Genomic DNA, 27,433 nt, shown 5'->3' with positions numbered 1-27,433 from the left:
CACTGCACTACTGAGGTAGCAGAGGAATCCAACTGGTGGAGGAAACTCGTACGTCGGCCCCGAGTATTCCTTGCCTCTGTAAATGTAAATAAATGAGAGTAATACAGCAATTACATTTAGTTTGCATAAATTCAGCAAACTCACTCACAGTAGAATTTGATTTGAGTAAAGCAAGTGAGAGTGCCTGCCGCAGAAGGAAAAAGGCAGTAACGAGACTAGCAGTGAATGCTAGCACAAATACAAATATTTAGCACACTTGCAAAACACTGAAATAGCAACAAAGAGACTAAGGTAAATCACTTATGCAGTAAGTGCGGAATATGCTGCGGCTTGCATGGAATTGTAATGAAGAGTGCTTATAGCAGCAACTGCCAAGCTCTTTGACAGGATTATGAGGTACAGTCTTTGTCAAAAGTGTAGAGCCCAGGGGGTCTGCTTCTGGGCCAGTTCCTGCGGCTTGTAATGAAGTTCCGGTATTCCAACTTTGTTGATGGCAAGAAGATTTTTTGTCCTACCCCCTTCAGTGGCCTCAACTAATTCTACATCAGTGCCACTATTCGGCTCAGAAGCGGACCCCCCGGGCTCTACACTTTTGACAAAGGCTGTACATGCAACGGTGCCTCACTCCCCTCAACAAAACGTACCACCTCAGGTTAATTATTGCTTTGTTTTCAAATAAGCTGTCAATGGCCTTGACAACAGCTTGAAGCCAAGCACTGCCCACTATTTATGGGGGCATTGTTTCTGCTATCATTCCCAGTTTTCTCAAAGTGATGACGCTGTTGGAGCAGGCAAAAGATATATATTAGGGAACTCTGCGGTAGCGACATGCATCTGAAGTGTTAAATCTATATAAATAAGCTCAGCGAGTTCTACCAATGCAGTTATTTTCGTAGTAAAAGGGCAGATACTCTCATGGGCAAGAACCTATGATAGCCTAAGAGTCACCCTCATTGCTGCATGCACCGATGTGAGTACTCGACAGTGGAACGTGTGAGCATACAAGCACAATAAATTCGTGCGGGTATACGCCCGTATCTTGTAGCAATTTTATGCTGAGCAGTAGGCTCGTTTCACTCCGGGGCTCATTTCGCACTGGGCCAGTTTACATTTATACTATCTCTCAGCTAGCCAGCAACTCCCCTTCTTTAGCACTTCGTCGACACTGTAAAGAAGCTGACCTCTTGCACTGCAGCACCACGTATGGGCCGCATAGATAAATACCTTACGACAGTTTTTTGACGGAAGCACGACCATCTCTATCTGCTGAAGCTGCGAGGAAGGCAATAAAACCTCCTGATCATAAACCAGCGCGTTCACGCTGGCGCACCACACCAAAATGCCTGCTACTGCCCAAACAAACTAGACCACAAACGAAGAATCTTCTTATAAAAAAAAAAAAAAAAGCAAATTACAAACTTCCGTGACTCCCGACATCATCTGTTAGTCGCCGCGTACGTCCCAATACCCCAGTGCACCCCGAAGACAACAGCAACCGGCGACCGATCGGTGCACAGCAGCAGGTATGCAACGGTTGTTTCAAGCGCGAAGAAACGGGATCGACGCCACTATGCAGTCTCCACATGCCTTCGCCCGGAGACTGTCGCGTGATTACGCCGCGTCAGTAATTGTGACTACCGCATAGCTGCACTGCCGTGTAAAAACTCGTTAAAAAAGCTGCAAGACGGTAGCAGAACGCCGACAAATGCTTTACCTAGAGCTCGCGGGCATGTACGAAACACCATCATTCGCGTACGACTCACCGTAGTCGGAGGCTGCAGACAGGCCAGGGACAGGACCGAAGGCTACGCTGTTGAATTTAGGGCGACAATCCACAAACTGAATCAGATTTTCATCGAATTTGCATCTATCGGGATGATGCCCCGCAAACTAAAACAAGCCGACGCATGAAAAGCGACCTAGGGCTCGCAAGGCGCGAGCACCCGTTGCCCGAAAAGCGCGCCAGCTTTTGCTCGGGTGCGGTGGTTCGAAACGGGGTAATTGGCATCTGGGTTTGAGGCTTATTTCCAGAAAAAAGCAAATACTAAAAGTTGTTTGACGTCACATCCGTCGAGAGAATCAACGCGTCCTCCTTTCCACTTTGGTTCTGTGCGCGCATGCGCAGTTCACGGAGCCGGCTCTCTGCAAGTTCAGGTCCTCGCCACTCGGCGAAATTATGGCGGCCAAACGTCAGCATTTTCGGTAATGGCGGCACGTCAGTTACGTCATGACGCGTCAATTTGACGTAATCTAAATATGCTTGCGTATCACGTGTTTCACGTGACATAGCTCCAGCCAATCAAATTTGAGCATCCGCTCCTTCCCAGTATGCCATTATTTTCATCACATTGGTTAATCGAGCGTAAGTGTTCTCCAAACCACCATCAGTAACTTTGCTTCCACTCCAAAATCATTCGTATTTGTCATCCAGGCAACAAGGATAGCTCCGGTTGAAATCAATTTTCACGGCTACGTCATTTTGACGTAACCGCTAAAAGTGCTTGCCTCAACTGATGGTTTCGCGCCACAAGTTTGAAGCACGTGACTCTTTTCTGAGCCAATCAGAAAGACAATATGGCGCCGCCAGGGGAAGGCGAATATCGAGGATCGGGCCCCTGCCTTGACTTTAGCTCTGGGGAACTTCTGCCCCTATGCACACCATTAAGACAACTCGGCGGCGCGCCTTTGCCTTCCGCCAAAAAGGGAAGGATATTCCTTGTCACCGCTGCTGGCGCCAGGCAGGAAGACATGAATGGGTCGCTACCTTCCATTCCGGCGAGGTGGCTGACCGCAGTGAATGGAACCCTCGCCTTCGCTGCCGCCGCCGCGGCGCCTCCGATGACCGCCGATCGCCGGCAGCCCCTTGGCGGGAACCACGGTGTTCATTGTAGGCTTGCGTTAGCCACATTTTAAGATATACCTTGTCGTAAGTCAGTCGGTAAACGAGATGCCCTAGAAATGCGCTGTAGTTTTCTTGCCGAGAAATCGTCAAGGCATTCCACACGTCCATATTGACTCGACCGCACCGGGGAAGACAAGAGGCGCCGGCGTGGTGGCGGCTTCCGATGACGGTGCCTGCAAATGCAGATATTTCCTTACTTCTGTGATGTCGAATGAGACAATCATGCCCCGGGAATGGTTCCAGTGAGTCACCCGAGCGGCGGCGGTGATGGCTGGCAAGCGAAGACGCCGGCCGCTTGCGCCTGGACGAAGCCGGGGAACATATCTCCTTTCTGAGAAGAGAGTCAGACCCTTTGTTTCCCACAGCAGTGTTAGCCGCGATGTGCACAAACCTTCGGCCTGGACACTCAGTGGTTTGACCAAATTGGAAATTTTCCAACTAAAACAATCGATCGAAATTCAGCTGTGTTTTCACCACCCATTAAGCTACACCATTCAACCTCAATTGGTGCTTACAATTGGAAATAAATGGCCGTCCATCAAAACCAAAAGACCTCAAATGATACACCAACTAGGACCAAATGGTTTGAACTGCGTAGACGGAAGGAAAGAAGAAGACCATGCAAGCATGATCTTGCATGGTTTAGCCAGGTTGTAAACGGTTTGAATTAGGAGGGCGCTCAAGCTTCGCCTTCACACGCGGCGCGCCACTGCGAAATCTTTGCACTGTCCTCCAAGGAGAGAATGCCGCAATGCCGCAATGCCACGCGCAATGCCAAGCGCAGTGTGTACGAGAGCAGACGCGCGCGTGCGCACGCGTGTGTGTGTGTTTAATGATTGGTTTACAGGAAACTAAAGGCTAATCGCGGCGGCCGCTCACGCGCAGTCGTTTGTGGACAGTTTCGCCTCCACCGGAACGCAGCCGCCGGTGCAGTATCTCACTTAGTTGGGTAACTTGGCTCCGGTTAAGCTCATTAGGGCTCAGAGTGGTGAAATCAGTTGTAAACGTGTACTGCGACTAGGGAGCTTAAAGGATTTCCAGTTGGAGCTTTATTCACAAGAGAGCATGAACCAACATTTCTAGAAAGGAATTGAGATTAACAGGACTAGAAGCTTTTACAAAAATCAAGCGAGAGAAACATATGGAAACAAGTAAACATGGCGAAATTAATTATGATTAAGCTCCTAGCACCTTTCTTTACAAGAACCCAACTAGTATATCAGATGTATAAGTGCAAATCTCAGTCAAGGATATCATCCACACTTGGCATTCCAATCGGGAATGCTCCCTTAATACCCTTAAACAAAATCGAACCAATGGGTAGTTTCAAGTGGTTTTCTGGGTTCTAAAAAACTGAAGCTAGTCCAAATCGGTCCAATAAGCGGTCGAATCGGCCATACAACTGTAAGCTTATTATGGTGGAACCAGAGAGTTAATTAAGGTAGAACCCATTTGAATGCCTAGCTTGAGCTAGGCAACCCAAACGGACTACAACGCCCAATTGGACCCCCCCCCCCCCTTTTTTTTTTTACTCCATCATTACTAAACAAAAACAGCCCACGACTGCAAAGCGCGAAGATTCCTCCTTTGCGTGCATTCATGTGGCTGCATGGTAACATGTGGCGGGGGTGGAGCCAATGAAGACGCTAGTGGCCAATTGGTGGTGGTGGTAATGGTTTATTGAATAATCAAAAAGGAAAAAAAAGAGTGTTGCCGGTCGCGGCAACTGCGATCTAAAATCTGAAACATCCTAGATGGGGCCGGCGGGAAAGAAAAGGGGATAGGCCGGAAGGGGCGAGAGGAAGTACAGAGGGCAGTTATGGCAAGAAAGGACAGGGTTGTCAAGCGGTTGGGATCCCTAGCCAGCTACATAATTCCTCCGTACCACTGATAAATCGCAAACTGGCGGGTTTGAGAACGCTTAAAATTTTTGACTTCGTTTCCTTGTTAACTATTTGCTCGTAAGCCCTTTCTCAACCATTGCAAATATGCAACATCTAAAAGCTGTTGAGCGTCGTCCGCCTACCTCATCGCCCAACGGTGAAGCCTTCGGCCCCTTTCCCGAACATATCAGGGCAAGGAAGGTGATGCTCTATGTAATTCATGTACGTTTTGATTATCAATACGCCTTAATTATTCTGCCAGAGCGATAAAATGTCGGGGTACAAAAGCTGAGGCCCAGAGGCAAGGGCACCACACTTACGGGTATGAGTAAGACGATCTTTCACCGCCTGTGTTTGTTATTAAAAGTCATCTTTTGGTTTTATTTCAAATGTCTTTACTTCAACGAGAGCCTCGGTAAACCAATTGGGAGCGCCTGCCATGCACCAAACCACTTTTCATAGTTTAAAAAATCTGAAAGCAAGTAAACAATCTTTTGAACGCTTAGAACTTGCTGAATGTTTGCAATATTGAGAGAATAATCTGATTACTATTGTACGAGTATGAGAGACGACAATATTTAGACTCAAGTTTCGCATTACGAGTACACGCGAAATAGCCATTCACATAGCCTTTTCATTCCGCGAACTCTTTTGTAATGAAATATTTTTGGATGCTGTTGTTTTGAGATGGTTTTGAGGGGAAAACAAATCAAGGTATGCCTCTTTTCACATTGCCTCTCTTCTACACTTACAACAGAATACAATCTAGCCTTCAACTTCACTGACCGGAATGATGCACAAGAACGGTTGCTTCAGCTTTGAAATTAAATGTCGTGGATAATTTTTACCGGCATGTCTCAATTCAGGGTTACGGCGACGGCAATGGGGCTGCTTTTCGATCGAATGGACTTCAACATATACGAACACCGTCACCGCTACCGCGAACCGGCAGTGCGCAAGCCAGATATCTGCGCATATCGCGCTACGCGGCAAATTCAGAGAGTGCAGTAAGTAAGACTGTAAATATAAAACATGTAATAATAAGGTTAAATTAACACTTAAAATACTATCGTTATGAAATTGTGAAATAGGCAGCAAAAAAAAAAAAAGCTCGAGTTTTTGCTCAAGGTTATCCATTGAGATCCACTTAATACCCGGAGAGATGCTGCGTACTCCTCGCAACAAAAATTCTTGCGCCGAAAAACTAATTAGGGCAGCAGAGGACCAAACCACGTACTGTTTTCATAGGTCGTCGGTCTCATTTAGGCTCACATTCAAATCGTGATCTGAGTCGTGAGTCCGGACTCACGTTCAATTGTGAGTTTATTCATGTTCAAATCTGAGTCTATGCGAGTCTGGATTCACATTCAGTTCATGACTCGTGGTTAGTCCGACTTAGTAAGTTCCTATGAAATCAATGAATGCTTGGTCAGGTGTTGAACAATAATGATTGTGAGCGATTGGGAAATCGGCACGAGTTGCTCATTGTATCTCAGTGGACACGAGTTGCCTGTGTACTTGCAATACTGAATAAGCTTTTGGACGTGCAGATAATACTGAGCAGTTTCGGGTTTTTCCTCGTAAATAATTATTTTGGCTATGACAGTTCATCTGGTTAATCACTTTTTTTTTTTTTTTTTTTTTTTTTTTTTGTCGTCGGCGTGCTCTTTTGCGGTGGCTCTATATAGACTTCATTTTGTTTAATTCAGAACGCGTTTCACGAGTGATTTCATCGGTTAGCTGATCATTGGTCGAGAACGATCCGAACGAACCAGGCAAGCTATGCACAGCTGGTAATTATGCTAATGACGTTAGAGCCCATTGTGTCGCCGTATTTTTTTTACACTTTTTTAGTGCTTCAGCACTATCTACTCACATTCTCGCAAAAGCCCAATGTTGAATGATTATAATAACTGGTTCACAGGTAGGGAAAGGCGCAGTATCTGTCACCCTTGTTTCTGTGGACACCTGACCCGCGCCGTAAGGGAAGGGAGGAAGGTGGGAGTTAAAGTGGAAAGAGAGAAAGAGGAGCCGTAGTGGAGGGCTACGGTGTAATTTCGACTACCTGGGGATCTTTAACGTGCGCTGACATCGCACAGCACACGGACGCATCTTCGCTTCGCCTCCATCGAAACGCAGCCGCCGCGGTTGGGACGGGTACTCCGACACAGTAGCCAGCCGGGCATCTTATCATTGTACCACCCCGGCGGGGCCCGATGTTGACGCCGATTCGACTTTTCCCGAGGGACTTCAGGTGTCCACACAAACAAGTGTGACTGTGCCTTTCCTTTCCCTCCGGCACAGTAGTCTTACTACTGCACCACTGAATTCGCCCCGCAGCGGTGGTGCAGTGGTAAGACGCCCGATTACTGTGCCGAAGTTAGAGCACTGCACGGCCTGATTTTGCGGCCCGTGCCCATAGTTTGAAGCCCGAGCCTAGCCCGGGCCCGGCCAACGCCTCCTAAGTTATAGGAGGCGTTGGCCCGGGCCCGAGCTGACGTAAAGCAGGCTCGAACCGGGCCCGCGCCATAAAGATTCGATCCGGCCTAGGCCCGGCACTCAGTCTGCGCGGACACCTTAAAAATGCAGTCGAGGCGAAAAAAGAAAACGCTTAACGCTTGTTTATTCCATCATAAATGACCTATTCCTGATTGACATGCCAACGTTATATAACAGAGTGCACATCCCTAATAACGTGGAACGAAAATTCCAAGCACATCGAATGGAAAGGATTTTCAAGAGTGCATGAAGTATTCGTTTTTTTATCGAAAGTGCGCGAGACTACACGACCAAGAACTTGTTGGCTGCTAGGATTGGATGTAGTGGCTATCGCACGAGGAACTGTTCACCTACCTTCTGTATGCGTCTTCCACGTGTGCTAGCCACTATGTCAGAAGCGAGATTGTAATAAACTTACCAATAATATCGTATATGCTAAGAGTCATGAGTAATTCTCTCTGTTGTTTCAATTGCTGGATTAGCGATGGCAGGTATGTCGTTCACTTTTTTTTTTTCTTTGGTGATGACTGTATTTCATGTGTAATGCATTTTTTGTAATTTACTACTATGAGTGTACTTTTGATCTGAGCAAAGCTCCTGTCTTAGCCCTGCATAGAACTGATAGTACTGTTAAATTAAATAATGCTGCTTAAATGGTACATATAGTAAAAATTAAGATGTGAGAAAAATGTCACAAAATATTCTTCTGAGCTGAAGAGGTCATTTTAAAGTACTGGCAGAAGCAAATGCCTGGACAAGAAATTTCTAACACCACTCAAGAGCTATGGATTACAAAGATTTTAAATATGGCTCTGTATTATCAATTAGCTCTTGAGGGAAGTTATTTGCTTAATCACACACAAAGAGACTGCCCCTGGCAACTACGCCACAAGAACCTGTCTCATAAAGGGCAGGAAAAAAAAAAATCCACAGGATCTTGTGCAACAATATTGTATTGAATAACTCATCGCCGCTCTCCGCATCTTTATGGAGGCGGAAAAAGACGCCTGTTTATTTTGCATAAATATGTGTTTGAACAACCGAAGATTCCTAATGAAATACGTTCTTATTCAATTACGTTTCTCGTAGCGTAGAGATTTTTTGAAAATAAGCGGGGGGACGAAGACGGCTGCCTGCCGACATGCAATTAAAGGCGCTTCTCCAGTGATACGACGAAGTGTGCTTACTGATGGCTGAAAAATCCCAAGCTAGCCGAGTTGTTTTGCCCACATTTTCTTTTTCTTTTTTTTTGTTTTTCGCTTGTGTTGAGTGCCGAGTGGCGTGCGCACCTAAGTTACTTCGGCAAACCACTAAGTGCAGCTGATTAAACTCGGTCTATAAATTAGCTTTCTCTCATTCGACATTAAAAAATGTACTATTAGTGGTTTATTCGTAAACCACTTTCATGACTTTAGCGGCGGGATTTCTTCATTCCCGAAGAAGCACTGCACAGCCAGCCAAAGCCCGCCCAAGCCACCCCTTCAAGCCCTTACCCGGCCCAAGCACGCAAATTCAGGCCCGAGCCCGGCCCGGGCCCGGAAAAACGGCAAATTTCAGGCCTGAGCCCGTGCAGTGCTCTAATCGGGATCGAACCCGGGTACTCCGGGCCGAAGTACGCGGGTTCGAACCCGACCACGGCGGCTGCGTTTCGATGGAGGCGAAACGAAGAGGCGTCCGTGTGCTGTGCGATGTCAGCGCACGTTAAAGATCCCCAGGTGGTCCAAATTACTCCGTAGCCTTCCACTACGGCTACTCTTTCTCTTCTTTTGATTGGTTCACAGGAAGCGAAAGGCGCAGTATCTGTTACACTTGCTCTGTGGACACCTGAACCGCGCCGTAAGGGAAGGGAGGAAGGTGGGAGTGAAAGCGGAGAGAGAGAAAGAGGAGCCGTAGTGGAGGGCTACGGAGTAATTTCGACCACCTGGGGATATTTAACGTGCGCTGACATCGCACAGCACACGGACGCCACTTCGTTTCGCCTCCATCGAAACGCAGCCGCCGAGGTCGGGTTCGAACCCGGGAACTCCGGCACAGTAGTCGGGCGTCTTACCACTGCGCCAACCCGGCGGGGCTCTATTTTCCACTTTCAATACCTCCGCCATTCCCTTAGGGTGCGGTTCTGGTGTCCACAGAAATAAGCGTGACAGATACTGCGCCTTTCCCTTCTTGTGAGCAAATTATAACTCCGGTGAACTCTGATGCGTTCACGGGAACGCTGGTTGTGTTCGACAAGGGGCGCGCGATGTACCTGTGCAGCAAGAACGCTAAAGCTTTCGCATTTCTCCACTGCAGATTCTGCAGTGCTCTCGGAAATTTTAGTGTTGCAGCACATAGTCTTGTTTGGAAGCATGACCGCCTGATTAAAAAAAAAAAAAAGAAAAAAAAAAACAAAACAAAAAAAAAAAAACTAGTCTCTCAGATGTCTAAGAGGAGAATGGCGAAAGCCTACCCTTCCTCTCCTATCCTTTGCCTCTTATCGGCGTTCATTGCAGTGCTACATATAACTGCCGAGTGTGTTTAGACGGTGCACGATCGCTTCTGTCGCGTGGCGTTCCTTGGCGCGCATTTAAGTGAGGGATTGCAGATGGCAGGAACGCTAGACAAGAACACATCTCGCGGAATCGCTGCGCAGTTCGGACCTGGGCATACAAGACCGGATCCTCAAGCGAGCCTATGAGGTCGCAACAGGCTTGACCTGCTGGCCAGACGTTGACAAATCTCGCGCACGGGATTTCGCTTCATGAGCCTAGAAAGGTTTTTGCCTTAATAACGTATAATAATTTAGACACAACACACACAATCTGTCAAAACGCCCTGCTGCTGCACGATATTCCATGATCAACTCAATTAAACCGTCTGTATTTTTTCTTGCGCGCCCCGAATTCCTACGTGTAATAAAGGTTTTCTCTCTCTCGTAAATTATGCATTGGCTATGCCCGAGGTTTCGTCGGCCGGGCGGTGAGCACCTCGTTTCCCGCGGCGCGAGGGAGGGCCTGCTCTCGTTCCATGATATAACTCGCCATTTTAGCCTGGAAAGGCGCATCTTCCCTCCACCGCACAATTCATTAAGCAAGGCCCAGGAGATAATCTGGCGCCAGCTACAAACCCGCTCCTTTCCCTGCCCCAAAGTTTATTCACATATATTCAAAGAGCAGGTTGACCCTGAATGCAAAGAGTGTGGCGTCGACGCTACTTTAGACCACATTACATGGGGGTGCGCGGCCTATCCGCCACCCGCCGATTTGCTGCCAGCTCCATCTCTGGAGGAGTGGGAGGCCGTGCTGCGCTGCTCGGACCCGGCCATCCAGGCTCGGGTCACTGAGTGGGCCGAAGAGATCGCCGACGCAACTGGCGGCCATCTGGCGCGGCCAGCAAGCAAACTAAACCACTTAAAGCCGATGAAATAAATGTTTTCCCATCCATCCATCCATGCATTGGCTTATACGAAAGGAAGTTTGCTTGAAAGTTAAACTATGACGTGAAGCGCGGGTCTACCTATAGCGTAGTGAAGCTTTCGCTTCAAATGAAATGCATGCGCGACGGGCCGCATGAGCGTAGGTCTAGTCCTCAGCTGAGGCATATCAAGATGAAAGCTGTCCCACAATGCCTTCATCCAATGTATTCGTGCCTTTTCTTAAAGTGCTCTTCAGCCTTTTAAAAGATCATTGTTGCCTGAAATATTAACATCTCAACGTAATCATATATTGAGCGTGCCTGGGTAACAAGACAAAGAACATGAAGTTAGCGCAGAAAACTAGGACTATGGAAGAAGACTCAACATGAGCGCTTCCTGGGCCCTCGTTTTTTGCGCTAACTTCATCGTGAGTCAGATTCAACTAACCCAACTTTACACCTATATTACAAACCAAGTGTCTAAAGATATATACATCCGACGTATCCATTCAATTCTCTGTGCAGGTACGTCCGCATTCCGTTTGCTACGCGTGCATGAAGCTCAGCTTTCGTGACGCTCTAGGAGGTGCTAAGAAGGTCTCGGCAATTCTTACGTCGTATTCCCACAATGACGCAGATCATTGTATTCACTCAAAGTTGTGTGCGGCGAGCACCGCTTGTCACGCGCACAGGTTGCAGGCGGCAGGCGACGCGACGTACTCCAGCAATACGCATGTATGTCCATTCACGATCGGACAGTTCTCGTTTCTACAATTAAATTATTAAATTGCCACCTCGATTTGCTCGTAACCTAACCGAGCTACTCCTAGCATCTGCGCTGTCTTCGATCCTGCACCGACCTCCGACGTCCTAATACACCTTAAAAAAACGAAGCACGGGCTCGCACAAAAAGTGCTCTCCTAATTCGTCCCGCGTGCTGAAGACATGGACATCAAGGGTGTCAAAACAGAACATCCGGCCGTGCACTTGCAGAGCACGCCGCGAAACAAAATTTTGTTCGTTCGTGTGCTCCGTTTTATTTTGGGGGCACTGGTAGGTTTACGCTATGCGTATGATCCGCTTCCGTACGAACAGCGATGTTCTTTAGGCGTTTAGGAAAGGACTGGCCAATTAAGTGCTCATCTGCATGTAGCTTCGTTTCTGGTTAAATGTCTCGTGCATGGAATTTACACTCATGTATATGTTCGAGGTTATACCGTGAGCGGAAGATATGCGGTGTCGGGTTTCGGTAGCCGAGATAATCAAATAGCCAAGGAGTAAATTTGCAGTTTAACGCTGCTGTGCAATATACAACCGAAAGGCGTGCTGTTTTTCACGCACGATGCCAATTGCCCAATTTCGGGCAGTGTGCACACACGGCAAAAACAGGGGCTAAAGCTAGCCACCAGGGGACTCACGCTTGTCCAATTGTGCCAAGTTCCATTTTTTCCTGTAATTACTATCGAAACAAACCGTCACTTACGCACCCATTGAGAATCCCTTCAGAGTTTCGGGGCATTTTTTGCAGGATGTCGCGATTTTATGTGAAAGATATGTACAGACTTTTATTTAGCGTTGCCGTCTGCCTGATCCTATGACACTGCGATGCAATTTCTGCCGACACTTTGTCAGCGCCCCAGGTGCGGGTGACCGCTCTGATCAGTGGACGGCCTGCTCTCGTTCCGCAGTTCGATTCCCCCCCCCCCCCCCCCCCCCCCCCTTTCCATTCCTTGACCGCCACATGCCATTTCCTTGCCTGCTCTCACTGATATATAAAGGGGACAAATTGTCAAAGCTGGCAAACAATTACCGCACTTGCAAAAAAAAAAAAAAAGAAAAAAAAGAAAAAAGAAAGAAAAAAGAAAGAAAAAGACAATTTTGGGGGCTACAATGCACAGCTACAGCTTCGCATTGTAGGCTGGGCTTTGAAGGTAGAGCAGGCCAAGTGCGTGTCGCTGCCCTGCTCACGCCCCTTCCCCACCCTCACCTGGCTACCCAAGTGTCATAAGTTTACCAACCAACCAGCGCGCTGTGCGGAAGCAATCGCGGAGCCTTGCCAACCAATCGGCGCGCGGCGCGCAACTGCTGAAGTCTCGAAACATGCATGGGCCGTTCTAATCCCTCTCCCAGCGAGGCTGAAGTGCGAAAGTTCTAGTCGAGAGAGAAAGCAGCAAGGAGGCACTCAGGCAGGCGGGTGTCTGGATCAGGTCTCTGCTCAAATCCACGCTCAGACTTTGCCTAGGATTCTCATCCATCGGCTGCATCGTCCTTGGCCTGTTCAAGACGCCCCAACAAGCATTTTCTCCTGCGATAAGTTTTTCTAGAATTCGATATAACGCTAGGCGTTTGTGCCGATTGTCCTAATTTGCACGTTAATTTGCGTGTACAGTTGCTTTTCGTTTTTTATTATTTTTTTTTTTTAGTTTGTTAATCTTCGCTGTGTTGCGATTCAAGTCAGTTCGCATTTTTGTTAATCCTCGCTTTCTGTTAACTGTTGCGATTGACGTCAGTCGTGTGTTGAATTGCGTGTTTTAAACAGGTTTTAAACTTCTCTACCTCTGTTAATCTGCGCTGCACAGATCAACATGAATCGGGTTTTGGTGGCCGGTGATTCAATGGTGAAATATGTTAATCAGTATTTTCCATCGCGTCCTGGTCTGGCTGTTGATGTGAGTGCACACAGAGGGATAAAGATAGAAAATTTGCTCTCGGCGGTAGCTACTCAGCTATTCGACATCGACGTTCTCATTATTCATGTTGGCACGAACAACACTCTTGAGAGTGTTAGCATGTGCATTGAGAAGTACCGTCGGTTGGCTAGCGGCATTGTCAAGAGCAAATCTTCGATGCAAGTAGCTTTCTCCGCCGTTCTCCCACGAGGGCAGAACGAGTATAGGGTTGCTGAAAGCGAAACTCAGCTGCACCGCACGAACGAGCGGTACAGGCAGGTAAACGCTGCATTACAGGAGCTATGCCGCGAGCGGGGTTTCCGCTTCCTGGGCGGCTTGGTTGGATGCTGGAGCAGCTACCTGAGCCGCGATGGTGTGCACCCGAGCCGGCAAGGAAACCAGGTGCTGGCGGAGTATCTCTACCAGGAGGCCTGCAGCCTGGCTGCTGTTGCTGAGAGGCGGTCCATTCAACAGAGGTACCAGGAGAGTCGGGTATCCACAAGTTGGACTGGCTGGGCCAAGCCAGCCAGGGAGGCCATGATTTGTGAGGCAGACTTTCCTCCTCTATATTCATCTATTTGTACTTTAGGAGTAGTAAGCAAGCAACCTGCAACTCCTGCTCCTGTCCAGGGAACAAACAATACTCCTTTGCAACGGGGCGGCACTGACCAGCTTCCAGCTACCCTTTGGGGAGCTGGCTTTGTGCTTGTTGGAGGTGTTCGTGTCCGGCAAAAAGGTTGTAAAGTTTGGACTACCTGGGACAGCCTGCCTTCCTCTGTGTCCCATGGCTCAGGTGTACCCGGATGGGGAAAGGCTGAGAAGAGGCTTGAAGGCTGTGTGCCTTTTACCAAGCCTATGACTCTCAGCCAAGGTGCAAGCACCACCTGTGCCAAGGTGAATGGTGGAGCCTCACAGGTGTCGCACAAAAGCAGCCCTGCTGTGTGCTCTTCCATAGAGGAAGGTACAGTCAGTGCTCCTAAAGCAACTGTACCAAAGGCTGTCTGCAACCATGGCAACAGTGAGTGGGTACTTGTATCAAAGAAGAAGCGGAAGGCTGCGGCACTGTTTCGGCAAGGAAAAGGTTCAAGCTCTGCCACAGGCAGAGACACCAGAGTACTTGCCAAAACAGGTGCCAAGCCCTTGCAGCGTGCCACACCTTATTCTGCAGTAGTGAGGACAGTGCAGGCACACTTTTACAGAAATGCCTGTGCGCCTCCTTCTACTGCAGCATGCTGTGTGGACGGTGAAGGGCAAGCTAGTGACCTGCGCAGCATTGCCTGTGACAGCTGTGTGGCCAGCCACCACCAAAAAAATTGTGAGCTGGCAGACTTTGCAGCTGTTTTGTGCGGTGTTGTCGTAGAGGTTACTGGCTGCAAAAGCCGTGCACGATCACCATCTAAAGAAGGCCAGAGTGCATGCAAATGTGTCGTGAATACTAGCCTAATCAAAGCAAAGTCCGGTGCTGCTAAGCGGCGACGGCGTCGTTTGGCTGCTTCAGTACCTTATGGAGAAGTTGGCAATTTCAATGACCAGGCTCACTCTAAGGTGCAAAAGTCTGCGCATGAGGGTGGCACAGTGAGCAGTGCACAGCCCAGTGCTGCCAAGCGACGCAGACGCTGTCTGGTAGCATCTGCTTTGTGCAGAAAATCTAACTTATGTGATATGCCAGACAGTCAAGCTATCCAAAAAATAGAATCTCTTAAACAGGAAAGGGAGAGAGCAACTGGTGGCCTTGGTGACACTTGGCTAATTGATACCCCATCTGAGCATCTCCTGCCTTTAGCACCAGGCTGCCATAGTGAGCTTTGTGAAGATGTAACCCTTGCCCATGTTCATGCAACTAAGGCTTCTAACACAATATCTGGAGGGGGAGGGAGCAAAATTTGCCTGAATGGCACATTTGATAGTTTTGTTTCTTTTAAGGAATGTTTTGATGAGTGGTGTAAGGAGGGGAAGCATGTCGTTCATGTCGCTAGGTCAAACAAAAACCCCTTAGAGTCAGGATCTAAAGATTATGAATTTTTGAGAATTACTTATCGCTGTATTCATAGCGGTAATGCTAGGATACGCAGTACTGGAAAACGTCCAAACCAGTCTTACAACAGCATTGGTTGTGAAATGCTTGTTTCACTGGCTCTTCACAAGTCTCCATCTCTGCACTACAAAATAATTCAGCTGAAAACTGTGCACAATCACGACCTTAGTCATTACAATTTATACACAAACCAAAGACTTCTGAACAGTAATGAAAAAAATCAACTATGTGATCTGGTGAAATGTAACGTTGCTTCGAAAGAGTTCAAGAAACTTGTTCAACAAAAGACGGGTAAAACTTTAACTACGAAAGATGTAAACAATTTAAAACAAATTTACTCTGTACCAGTTCGAAATAAGGAGACTCACGGGCAAATGCTAGTTCAGCAGGTAGAAACTTTAATTGAAAGAAATCCAAACTGGGTCATTCATTACGAAAAAGACAATCAACATGAGTTGCAGTTTATCTTGTTCCAAACAAGTGAGATGCGTGAGATGCTGGAAAAATATCCTGATGTTATATTTGTAGATGGGACATATAAAGTTAATATTGAAGGTTATGTTTTGTACTCTGTTCTCATCGAAGATGGCCGTGGGCGTGGGCGGTGCGTCTGCTACGCATTCGTACAAAATGAAACCGCTGAAATTATAAGGGCCATGTTTGAAAAATTTATACAATTTAATCCATTTGTTGTATCAGGATGTAAGGTGGTAATGATAGATAAAGACATAAACGAAATGCGTATCCTCAGTTCTCTTCTTCCGAACAGCACAATTTTACTGTGCACATGGCACGTGCTGAATTGCCTCCATAGAAATATTAATGATAAAGCAAGAGGGCAACGAAAATTACTCCTTCCACTTGTAAAAGCATTAGTCTATTCTCAAACTCATCAAGAGTACTCTGACATGTTAGATCAATTGCGTAATGTAGCTCCTGCTGGATTCTTTTCCTATTATATGCAGCAGTGGGACTCGTGTAGAGAGATGTGGGTGCATGCTTACAGGAAAAGCCTTGTAACCCTAGGAAATAATACAAATAACCGAATTGAAAGCCACAATCAAAAGCTTAAAAGTTTCCTTCGTCCTGGTATGCATTTAGTGGAGGCTGTAGGAGGATTGATAGAGTATGTTGACAATGACGCCGCCTCTCTACAGTTTGCAAAGCTGAAGGAAATGAAGATTAATGTAAATGTAAATTGTATAGATGAATTTCAATTAGAACTGTCCCGTTGCTGCACATCAGAAGCTAAAGATAAACTGCTCGAACAATATGAAAAATTTAAGACTGCTAATTATCAAGTCAGTTCACTTCTCAACTCATTTAATGTGGCTTTAGGAAGTAAAGACTATTGTGTCAGTCAAAATCTGGACAGCTGTACATGTACTTTTTTCAACCAGTACGGCTTGCCTTGTTCGCATATAATGGCAGTCCGCTCATTTGCACAGGAAAGAGTACTCGATACAGCATGCATTCCTAGCAGATGGCAAAAGGAGCATTTTTTAAGTGAAAGCCCTACAGCTACGCCCACAAAGCCAGTAGTAACAAGTAGCATTCAGGTATCTTCACCTCTTAAGCTAAACACACCGCAAAAGATATTCTGCTGGGTGTACAAGGAGCTTGAGATTATGGCCAAGAGTGTCGCAAATATTGCATCCATGGGAAGTGAAAAAGAGGCGCGAGAAAATGTTTTGGCTATTAAGGCATTTGGAAGACAGCTCACAGCAGCATATGCACAGCAAAGTCAGGCTGGGCAAAATTTACAAGGTTTAACAATTCAAACAAGCCCAGCAGTTCAACAAACGAGCACCTTAAATACAGGAAGTAGCTTTGGGAATATTAAGCTTGTAATACCTGTAGTTAAGGCCAGAAGAGGTCGTCCAAAAAAAGTGAAAGCTACTAAGCGATTGTTTTCAGTACAGCAAAACAGGACAAGCCCACTAGTTCACCAACCAAGTCCCATAAATACAGGAAATAGTTATGGAAGCACTAATAAGCCTGTAGTACCTGCAGTTAAGGCCAGCACAGTGTGTCCCATTAAAGTGAATGGCACTGAGGTGAGCTCGACAAAGCAAAATACAATAGACCTTGCTTCTGTTAAAGCCGAGACGTTGCAAATTTATAAGCTCTATTCATTATGTGACAGAGATCTAGAGGCTATTGCTAGACATAGTTCACTGTCAGACAGTGTCATTAATGTTGCCCAGTACTTGATTCGTCAAAAATTTTCTTATATGGGAGGGTTTCAAGATGTTCTATTGGGACAAAGGCTACGTTTTTCTCAAGTGAAGGGCCCATTTGTTCAGATCTTGCATACTCGCAACCCAGATCACTGGCTTACTGTCACTAATGCATGTGCGCCCCCAAATACAGTATATGTGTATGATTCCATTGATGAAGATATACCCCCTGATGCCGTTAAACAGATATGTCACATATTAAAAATGCCATTTTCAACATTAACGATCAGCATCAAACCCGCTCAAAATCAGGGTACCACTTTGGACTGTGGCTTGTTTGCAATTGCTAATATGTATTACATAGCATCTGACAGAGATCCATCAGTAATGAATCTTAATCAGGGTATGCTACGGAGCCATTTACTAGAGTGTATAAAGAAAGGCACCATAGATGACTTCCCAGAAACTATTCCTTTAACTGTTCATGTGCGGCCAAGAATATTTGTGTATAACTTACACTGTGTCTGCAGGCAGCCACTGAATGGCCCAACGACTGGAAATATTAAATGTGGTCTATGCCTTAAATCTTTTCACAGGGACTGCATTCAAAAATTAAAAGGAAATTTAGATGGCAAGGTATTCTTCTGCTCACAGTCATGTTCAGCTAGCGCTAAGGAAAAACTCCAAATTATGAACTCATGAATTGCTGGATTACTCTTTTTAGCCCAAATGTTTCTCTCTTTCTCCTTTGTTTAAGTTCACAGCTAAGCAAATTACCCCCCCCCCCCCCCTCCCCACTTCCAAATAAAAAAAGAAAATTTGCTGCCGAGTTTATGCTTGCTCTGCTATCTCTTCGTTGCTTTTTTGGTTTTGCTGCTTGTTTCTGTTATTTCTTTCCAGGTTAACATGGCACTCCTTCCGCAAAGCTTGCTGCCTTTTTACCTGAAGTGGAAGTTTTCAAGGTCAAGTACACCACCTTCCCATCCTACCACGGTAATCTCACACTTGGCAATGTCCCGCTAATTATCACACCTTTGGTATCTGCAACAGTGCGCTTTGTACTGATGTATGCTGGCTATCAGCCTTGACAGCAATAAGCAGTATAAGAGGTGTTGCACTGTTGGCAATAATTCAAAATAGGATTTTCAAACTGGAAGATCACTTCATTCAGCATAACATTGTCAGCTGTGATGGGCAACAGTTAAATACAGCTGAGACAGGTTAGCTGCCAGGAACTAATATTAAACAGTTATCCTTTTACCCATTACTGGTCAGGTCTTTATTTCTTGAGAGATTTATAGTGTACTGGAAATAATATTCATATCAGTTTTAGTTTTTCGCAAATGCCATTCTCTTCATCACAACACCAACAGGAATTACGAGCCAAACTCGGGTGCATGCCAAGCCTGCAAGTACTTGTTGCACACCTGTCACAAGCTCAGTCCCTCACTGCTCCCTACCGGGTGCCTTAAAAAAGAGACCACGGGATAGCTGTGCCATTGTGCAACACACATTTGTTTGTGTGGCTAGAACTGTCTGCATCCACTCAGTTTCACTTCTGTCGAGTGTGGCCCGAAAGTCCTCGCACTGCAACACAGGAATGGCATTTTCACAAATTAAAAAATTTGTATGTATATTATTTGCACTGGGCCACAACAGAGAGTTTAGCAGTAATAGTTAAAAGGCTAGCTAATTAATATTTGTCAACCAGCCAGCCAGAGCGCAGCTATCCTCCTTCTTTCTCCTTTTTTTGCTTAGCCCATTTTTTTTTTTTTTTTTTCCCGGTGGCACACAACATCCCCAAAAAAATATTTCTACCTGTGCCACTGCCAGTTAGCTAGTTAACACAGCTTAGCAGTAGTCTAATGCAGACCACAGCTGACAATGCTATGCTGAAGAATTTGCTCTTCTAACTAAAGAATGTATTTTTGACATTCACTGACAGTTGTAGCTGAAACAGTGAATAAAATATGGTGCATGTTGCAAGACAAAAAATATATATATGTATATATTAGGACAAAAAACTTATATACCTTGTAGGCTTTACGTAGGCTCACAATTAGCACAGGCATGATGCAGTGAGCATATTCTTAATGTTCTACTAAGCTCTATGTAGGTATGTATTATAGTTCCTTAGACCACCTCAAATTTGCAACAGCGAAAGATTTTGTACCTGTCCTCTGAATGCTCCTCCTGCAGGCAGATTAAAGGGACAGTGAGATGTTAACTAAGGTCAGGAAAAGCACATAAGCAACTGGCACATTATCACTCTGCATCAAGGAGAGAAAAGCCTCAAGCTCACCCCAGTGCACTAGATTGGGAAGATACTCAAGAAGACCTTTATGAGTTATCTTTATGGTGTTGTTAACGGCTGATGGGTATGAGTACTTCTAAAAGCATGCACATAACCTTTTCAACTCTTAAAGCACCTGTTGCAGACAAATTGCTCATGCTGGTAAGTATCTCAAGACTGTCTTTTAATAACAAAAGACTGAACTAGAGGAGGACTGGCACTGCTCTGTCTTTGAGTTCCTGTCCTTTGTATTTGCACTGCTTATGCTAAAGTATCACATAGTAATAACTAGCTCGACTTTCTGTTGAACTTGATGGTGCAACTAGCTCCCACTCTCTCCAGCAATGTTTACATTGACATTGTGCTGTTGTCTTGAAAGTTTGTAAGTATATTAAAAAATATATACAAAGCATTCATGCAAAGGCCCTAAAGTTGAGTACTGTAGGGCTCAACTTCAACCTGATTTCCTCTTTGCGTCATTTGTCGCAGTTCCTCATGCTTGGACACACATGCCTCATGCCTGGACAGCACTTCTTTCAAGTTCAAGTTTGCCATCTTACTGCCCTGTCCACTTCCTCGGCAGTCTTCCTCCTGAAAGTGGAGGCCCATTTAACTGCTGTCAATGATACTGTAATGCACATGACATGTAAAAGGCTGTACAGCACAAGGTTGTCACTTACCACAGTACCTTAAAATAATTCGGAGCCCTCTGCTACCGCACCTTTCAATGCAATAAGGCTAAAAGTCCCATTTTCTAGAAAACTCCAGCATCTGAATTGAGCTAAAAATCACGGGCATGGCTGGCAGCGGACATGGTCGGACACTGATCAATTGCAGGGTTCTGCGACATCATGCGACCATGTGATATGGCCGATTTGACAGAAGCTTCAGGCTTGTCATTTCATATAGCAGGACGAAGGCAATCCAACCCTCCAGGAACTTTGCTCGGGAAGCACAGCGCGGGAAGAACGGAGAACGAGGACAACACAGGGCTAGCGCTAGTCCTGTGTTGTCCTCGTTTTCCAGTCTTCCTGCGCTATGCTTCCTGAGTTAAGATGATTTACCAACCTACCCAAGCCTATTTCCTTCTGAGGAACTTTGCATTCAGAGTGGGACATCCCGACTCAAGGCCACGCAAACATGTCTGTATGTTTTTGTTAAGCGAGGCTTTATATCTATGCTAGGTAGTCTTTCACATAATATAGTAGCTTATTACTATACAAAGAGTATGTATGAGATAGCAGAAGAGGAAATTAAGAAATTACTGATTAAGGGTGTTGTAAAGTGCATAAGTAGGAATGTAAGTTCGCAAGAGAAGCTGCAAACGGGACCTGTTAATGCTGTCATTATTGTACCCTTCTAGGCAAAATTTAAGTGGATGCCTCATTGTTCTTTTGTCTTCAGTCTTTCATTCCCTCCTCCATCCCTTCCCTCAGAGCATAGTTCAGGTGTCCACAGAAACGTGAGACAGTTACTGTGCCTTTCCCATTCTTCGATTCTTTTTTTTTTAATTTTTTTTTGCCAGTGATGAATGCATTGCCTAGATGATGACAATCCTTCTTGTCGAAACGCTGGCTAGCAGACTGAGGCTCCCCATACCCTTAAAAATTTTAATCTGCTCCATCCCAACTTCCTGCCTATTCCCAAAAACTTAAATGAGTGTGTAATTGTTGGGTTCTTTGCTATGAGTACCAAATATCTTGTGTTATGGTCATTCTACTCCTGTAAGTACTTGTGTATCAATGTGACAGTGTTAATGGTCCCGCTCTGCAGAAAATCTGTCAGTACTGTAGACAAAAAATCATAGACATGCATCTGGTACATGTTAAATGGGAGATGGCATAGCCAAGCATTGATCAGCCTGTGGGTTGTATGATGTCTTGAGACCACATGACATAGCCAGGTTGGTAGTAGCTTTACGGAGGGAAGGACAGGAATCAAACCTGGAACTGTTGGATGCCAAGTCAGATGTGCTACCCCTAGGCCTTACAACGATGTTTGTATGTTTTGGTCGAAGCGGGCTTTATATCTGTGCCGAGTGACCTTTCACATGATGCTTACGGCTGCATGCTAATTAATGAGTATGTGTGAGATAGCAGAGGCACAAAATTAAGTGAAATTAAGCAAGTAGCAAAGTGCCTGTGCGCAAACTGCAAACCGAGCCATAGAGAGGAACGATTAGTGACGTTGAGTCACATTTTTACAGGCAGTGTTGATGTCCCCTAAATTCCTTTTTACTTGCTAGCCAATAAATGCCATGTTTGTGTTTTACTGTTTCACATGCCTCTGCGTCATTCGCTGCATTTTCCCACTGTTCTCCAAATTCCTTTTGACTGCAGGTCAATAAATGCAATTTTGTGTTTTTCCTTTTCAACATGCCTCTGTGCCATTCCCTGCATTCCCTGCCTTGGCGGTCTTCAGCCTGGTCATCTATTGCTTTAAACCGGTAACTGCCAAAGGAAGAAAGCTTGCAAAAAGGTATTCATTAAACTGCAAGACTACAAGAAGGAAACTGATGCATGAAAGCAAACGAAGCAAAGATTTGTTTTGCTGAAAAGGAATAAAAGCATTAGCACAGCTCCACGTATGGAAGAAATGACGACATTAACACCAAGCTAGATACACAAAAAGTAAAACCCAGAAAATTGCACATGCATGGGTAGAACACTATGAAGACTCTTAGAAATAATAGCAGCAAAAATTAAACACAGAGATGGCGATAGTTATAAACATTAACAGCAGGGCCGTCATGAAGAAAACTCCGGCTTGAGTTTACACTTCTTACAAAGGACATAGAAGTAGCTGTCCTTAAAGAAACATGGTTACGCTCCAGCACTTAGTTTTCTGAGAACTGCGACACAAAGGATGAAAGAGTGTGGGGCATTACAGTGATCAACGAAACTTCAGAAGGCCTGACATTCTGCCCGAGAGGCTATTCTGCAAGTTCAGTGCAAATAGTGTGGCATAAGGTGATCCCTTGCAAAAAAACTTGCAATTCCCAGAAATTGGCAAGAGTGAAAAACCTTTTGTCAGCACTGCTAGCTGTACTGTTGCAATGATAGTAAAAGTGGCTGCCAAAATAAGCATGACATGCCCTTTATGAAGTGTTCCGCTGAAGTATTTTTTCCATATAGCCTCCACATAATGCACTGAAATCTCCTTTTGGTCAGATCCATCATTGTGCAATGATGTCTTCGTATCCTGCTTGGAAACAGGAACCATATCAGCACTCCCTCCTCGACTTCAATAGATTGGCCAATCTTTTTTCATTCATTTAACAATCCCTCCCTTTTCCTCACAACCAATCCTTTATTATTAAGAAAAAAACAAAAGCACCGGCACATTTAGCTATGCACATTAAAATGAGGATATGAAGCCTGACTAGAGAAAGTATGCAATGCGCAGAACAAACGAGTTGGCTTGGATGGCAAGGGAGGACTTTTACATTCACAAATATTACAGTGCTACAGCAAAGATTCACCTCTGCATGCAATGGAAATTTACTTCTTGGAAGCAGCTTTGTTCAAGTATGCAGGAAACGTTTTTGTAATCTGTGTGCTATTGTTATATGCACACGCAATATGTTTGGTAAAATTGGCACCTCCTATTCTCATAACCATCTGATGTGACCAGATTTGGCACACACATCACAGTAGTGAACCCAGTTGCTGTGATGGAATAAACAGCATTTGCAATGTGCATTGTGGAGAGCATTTTTTTTTTAGACATGGAATTGACAGAAACTAGATGATCTCGATTTTTTACATGCAAATGCTGGATGCTGTGAGCATTACTGCAAGTGGATTTACTGTGATCTACAGAGAGTGTGGTATGAAGAGCGCCATCTCTTTGTCTCAGGTTTGTGCAGGAAATACTGCAATAGCGCACCTAATTTTTCCACCCCGAGCTACAGTGATAAAAAGATCCCACCATGGGAATCGGCAGGGGCACACAAAAGGGGCTTTCAATGTGAACAACAGTCGGTTACGGGTCAAGAATGCAGCGGCAAAATTCTTCAAAGGAAGCCCTTCGACCAATGACATCAACTGAGAGGAACCTTCCAGTAACCGAGTTTTTTCTCTTCTCATGCCAGCAGGTGACAAGGGGTGTTGTTTTGACGATAGTGTTCAGTGCCTTGAACAAATGAAAGGAAGAACTTGCCCAGCCTATGGTGACACTGAAAAAATTGATTCTACTGGCAGGAGGGCCTTCTTACAGGGGTATTTGGCACAGCATTCTTGACATTTAACTAATTATAGTACTGTAATCAGCACGCCAGGCTAGAGTGCTGCAGCAGTATGCAGTGGTGCTAAGAAAGTGTTATCTTGGCTCAGATACTCTGGAACTGGCACAACGCAGTTGCCAAGGCAAAGAGTACGCCTATGCACCTTAGGTCTCACCCCATACCCCACCTGACCCGAGCACCTGATAAAAATACGAGGTGTGACACAAAAAAAACGAGACTGGTCCAATAAATTACTGCACTTTTAGAATCAGTTCTCTGTGACATTATCACCTTCAAAGTAGTCACCTCAGCATTCACACACTTCTGCACTTCTGCCATTGCTGGTAACAGTTCTGGAACGAGGTTTTTGGAAGGCCCTTCAGGAGATTCTCTGTTTTTGCCTGAACCTCTACAAATAAGACAAAATTGGTTCCCTTTAAGCAAGATTTAACTTTAGGAAATAAAAAAAGTCACATGGAGCCAAATCTGGTAAATAAGTAGGATGCTCCATCACAGCAATGTTTTTGCTGGTCAGAAACTGCTTGACAGATATGGTCATGTGAGCGGGTGCATTGTCCTATTGCAACAGCCATCCATCACTCCAAAACTGTGACTTTTCTTTGCTAATTTAAGTATTTTTAGTGCATGAATAGGGGAGGTGTGTGGGATGATGTCAGCAAAGCAGTTGTTGCCAACTCAACTCTTTTTTCAAGCTACACACTTGTCTCGTTTATTTTGTCACACCTCATATTTCCCTTTATTTACGCGACATGGTGGCGTTTCAGCGCTCTAGAAAGGTGTGTTGATGACCATACAAAAGTATGGGGACTCACCTGCAGTGCAGTCTATGTGTGCTGTGTGCACACAGGTGGGCTTGAACACACCTACTCTATCTTATCCACATTTTAACAAATAGCCCAGTTGAAAACAGCCAGTTTTAACAAGTAGCCCAAATCGGCCAATTGAAAGAAACCATAGTCTAGAAAGTCACAAACTACTAAAAAGAGAGAGAAGATGAAAGTTGCAGATTACAGCAACGAAAAAGGCAAGGTTGCAAATAACAAAATCCCATCTTCCCTGTTGATTACCCAAATCATGTCACGTCGTTTCATGGACTACATACTGCGATCCAACATTGCATCAACAGCTTTTTAAAACTGTACTTGGTTTCTCTCACTTATAACCAGTTATAAACATAAATTTCAGGCATCATGGAGTGTTCATGTTTGTAAACAGCCCGAAACACTCAGCGGAGCTCCCGTAAAATGTTGAGTCATCTACTTTGAAGGCAGATTCCTGCGTAATTTTTCAAGTCAAGTCGCAAAAGGGTGCAGCCATTCGCGGTATACTGCAGCAGCTATTCCCATTTCGAGCTGTTCATCAATTCGCTCTCGCCTAGCATCTAATCTGCTGCACATTTCAGTTGGTAGACCGACTGCCGGGGACAGGTGGTGATCCCGGTTTCAAACCCCGGATAATGACGAAATTTTCAAGCACCAAGTTTCTGAAAAAACTGAACGGCTTTGATTTGCAGCCATATGCATACTGAGCCAAACTGTACATACATACTACTGCAAGTACAGAACTGCACACCTGAGAAGACTTGACCGAAGGGGCTGATATAAGAAACTCGCAAGCACACAAACCTCACAAGTACACACACTGCCCCGCTTGTATACAAACGACGTGAACAAACCATACCTCCTAGTTTCGAGGGGCACAAGGAAAGTTTACAGCTATGCGCAAATTTTGCGATGAATGACTGATGCAATAAAGCCATTGTGAATATTTTTTTTATAACCTTCAGTAATACTAAGAGAATCTTACCAATACATTCAATGCGGGAAGCGTTTTCGATGTCATCAGTAGTAATATGGTGTATGGCCCCGCAAGATGACAGCAAATGCAAACATCTCCGCCGCCATTTGTAATGCATCCCGCAGTGAACGTAGCTTGCAGCCAAGGAGGATATATAGAACTTGCTGGAGTGGAAGCCGCCTATACGCGCCTATGCTGGAGAGTGAAGCCTTGGCGGCCATCTTGCCAGTGGCAAAAAGCAGCAGTACGCAACCGCGCTCGTACTTCTTCGCGCTGCCTAGGAAGTTGCGCGCGTTTACAAAACAATGAAAGCAAGCGGTTGTGGTTGTAAATGTTTATTTCCATCCATCAGCAGCCAACTGGCATGTAGAAAGCAGTTAGCCTGCACAAATGTTAAGGAAAAAAAGCTTAATAATCAGACGCACAGTAAAAATAATGATGAAAGGCACTCTACTGGTGATTGAAGATAATCACCCTTGACAGAACTGGTCTAACTTTAATCTTGATCAATTCCTGGTTTCGTTCCTTCATCATGTGGTGTATCCTAACTTTCACGTATTCTTCAACGATTTGTTTTGCACAAATTGTAGTTATGATTGTCAAGCGGGTCGAAATCAAGGAAGTGCTCCTCCTGTTCCTAGTACCACTTTGTTTTTAAAGACACACCCAGGACTTCCAAGATAAGGTGTTTTGCCCTTGCCTGCACCATTGTAATGGCATAACATTCCGCCTGCAGCCGTCGCAGCCCCTTCTCAACTGCTTCACACAGGCCAATGACGTCTTGTGACGGCGGAACAAGACCACCTCGGATCTTCTGCTTATTTAAAGGTGCAAGCTCATCGGAATGCAGGGCTATGATGCACTGATCACATGTTGTCGTTGTACTAACTTTTCGCACAACTAAGCCTGCTATATATGGCACCACGGCATCGAAAAAAGCAGAAAGACTTTCGGACCAGTTAATGCGATGTGTGTAGTCGTGGTCATCGGGCAGAAGAACTGATGACCAGTGCATGTCAGTGACAGTGCTTTTTACATCTACCATGGTTACAGTAGTGGTTGAATTCAAGATGGAGACGTTGTCTTGGGAGCAGTTTTCAGAATTGGAAGACGTCTCTTCCGTCTGAACGAACAGACGCTTGTATGCAGCCATAAACTGCGCAGCTGTTGGATTATTGTCATGACCTCCTCGTCCACGTATAAACTCAAAGAAGTTCTCGGCATTATCTTGACTGAGTTTGTGGGTCAGCAAGTATTTCAGTTGATCCTGGCCGACAAGCTCGTCGAACATTCTTTTGGTGCCAATTGCCTTGCATATCAAAAAGCCAAAAAACCCAGTTTTGTTTAGTCCTTCTGTAACTGGACGTCCTGCCGGGTGTCTCAGCCCGTTTATGTAGCCAGGGTCTCCGAAAAGAATGGCCTCCAGCAGGCTTTATTCTGCTTACGAAGAGGTGCCTTATAAGACCTTTCTAATGGGTTCCTAGAGTTCATGATGTCAAACAAGTGATCAAAAATTCTAATAAAGTTTGATGTTGT

At 45.4% G+C, this 27,433-nt stretch overlaps 2 protein-coding genes, 1 long non-coding RNA gene and 1 pseudogene across 10 annotated transcripts in view; 2 read left to right on the top strand and 2 right to left on the bottom strand.

Moving 5' to 3' along the window:
• The window catches only part of LOC146170913 (uncharacterized), a 70,726-nt gene extending 44,690 nt beyond the window's left edge, over positions 1-26,036 (bottom strand). For 3 of the 8 annotated variants that reach the window (XR_014703068.1, XR_014703066.1, XR_014703064.1), the window contains exons 1-2: positions 25,907-26,036; positions 20,314-20,445 (exon numbers count right to left, since the gene is read on the bottom strand). Coding sequence is in view for 2 of the 8 variants with exons in the window: in XM_084586687.1 (XP_084442813.1) it covers positions 19,735-19,754; positions 20,314-20,445; positions 25,907-25,942 (188 nt within the window). In the remaining 6 variants the exon portion in view is untranslated. Of the gene's footprint in view, positions 1-4,451; positions 5,258-18,384; positions 18,504-18,547; positions 19,149-19,734; positions 19,755-20,313; positions 20,446-25,906 lie in introns of those variants that run through there. The other 5 variants (XM_084586687.1, XM_084586688.1, XR_014703069.1 and 2 more) reach the window with 4 other exon arrangements.
• On the top strand, positions 13,106-18,263 carry LOC146170915 (uncharacterized). The gene has a single exon (XM_084586674.1). It carries the CDS (start codon positions 13,263-13,265, stop codon positions 18,261-18,263), a length of 5,001 nt encoding a protein of 1,666 aa, XP_084442800.1. The 5' UTR covers positions 13,106-13,262.
• Positions 18,416-22,131, top strand: LOC146170914 (uncharacterized). The gene is made up of 2 exons (XR_014703070.1): positions 18,416-18,554; positions 20,344-22,131. It is a non-coding gene; the product is annotated as an uncharacterized LOC146170914 (long non-coding RNA).
• Positions 26,037-26,347: 311 nt separating the features above from the next.
• Positions 26,348-27,053, bottom strand: LOC146170912 (uncharacterized; annotated as a pseudogene).
• Positions 27,054-27,433: the final 380 nt, after the last annotated feature.

This window comes from Amblyomma maculatum, unplaced genomic scaffold, assembly GCF_055883805.1.
Source record: "Amblyomma maculatum isolate TAMU_Amacu unplaced genomic scaffold, ASM5588380v1 scaffold_27, whole genome shotgun sequence".
NCBI lineage: Eukaryota > Metazoa > Arthropoda > Arachnida > Ixodida > Ixodidae > Amblyomma > Amblyomma maculatum.
Note: the sequence above shows the minus strand (reverse complement) of the source record. Positions and strands in the feature narration are given on the sequence as shown.

Bases quoted from the DNA above. Each gene is read 5' to 3' on its own strand.
- LOC146170915 (XM_084586674.1), top strand. From the start codon at position 13,263: ATGAATCGGGTTTTGGTGGCCGGTGATTCAATGGTGAAATATGTTAAT.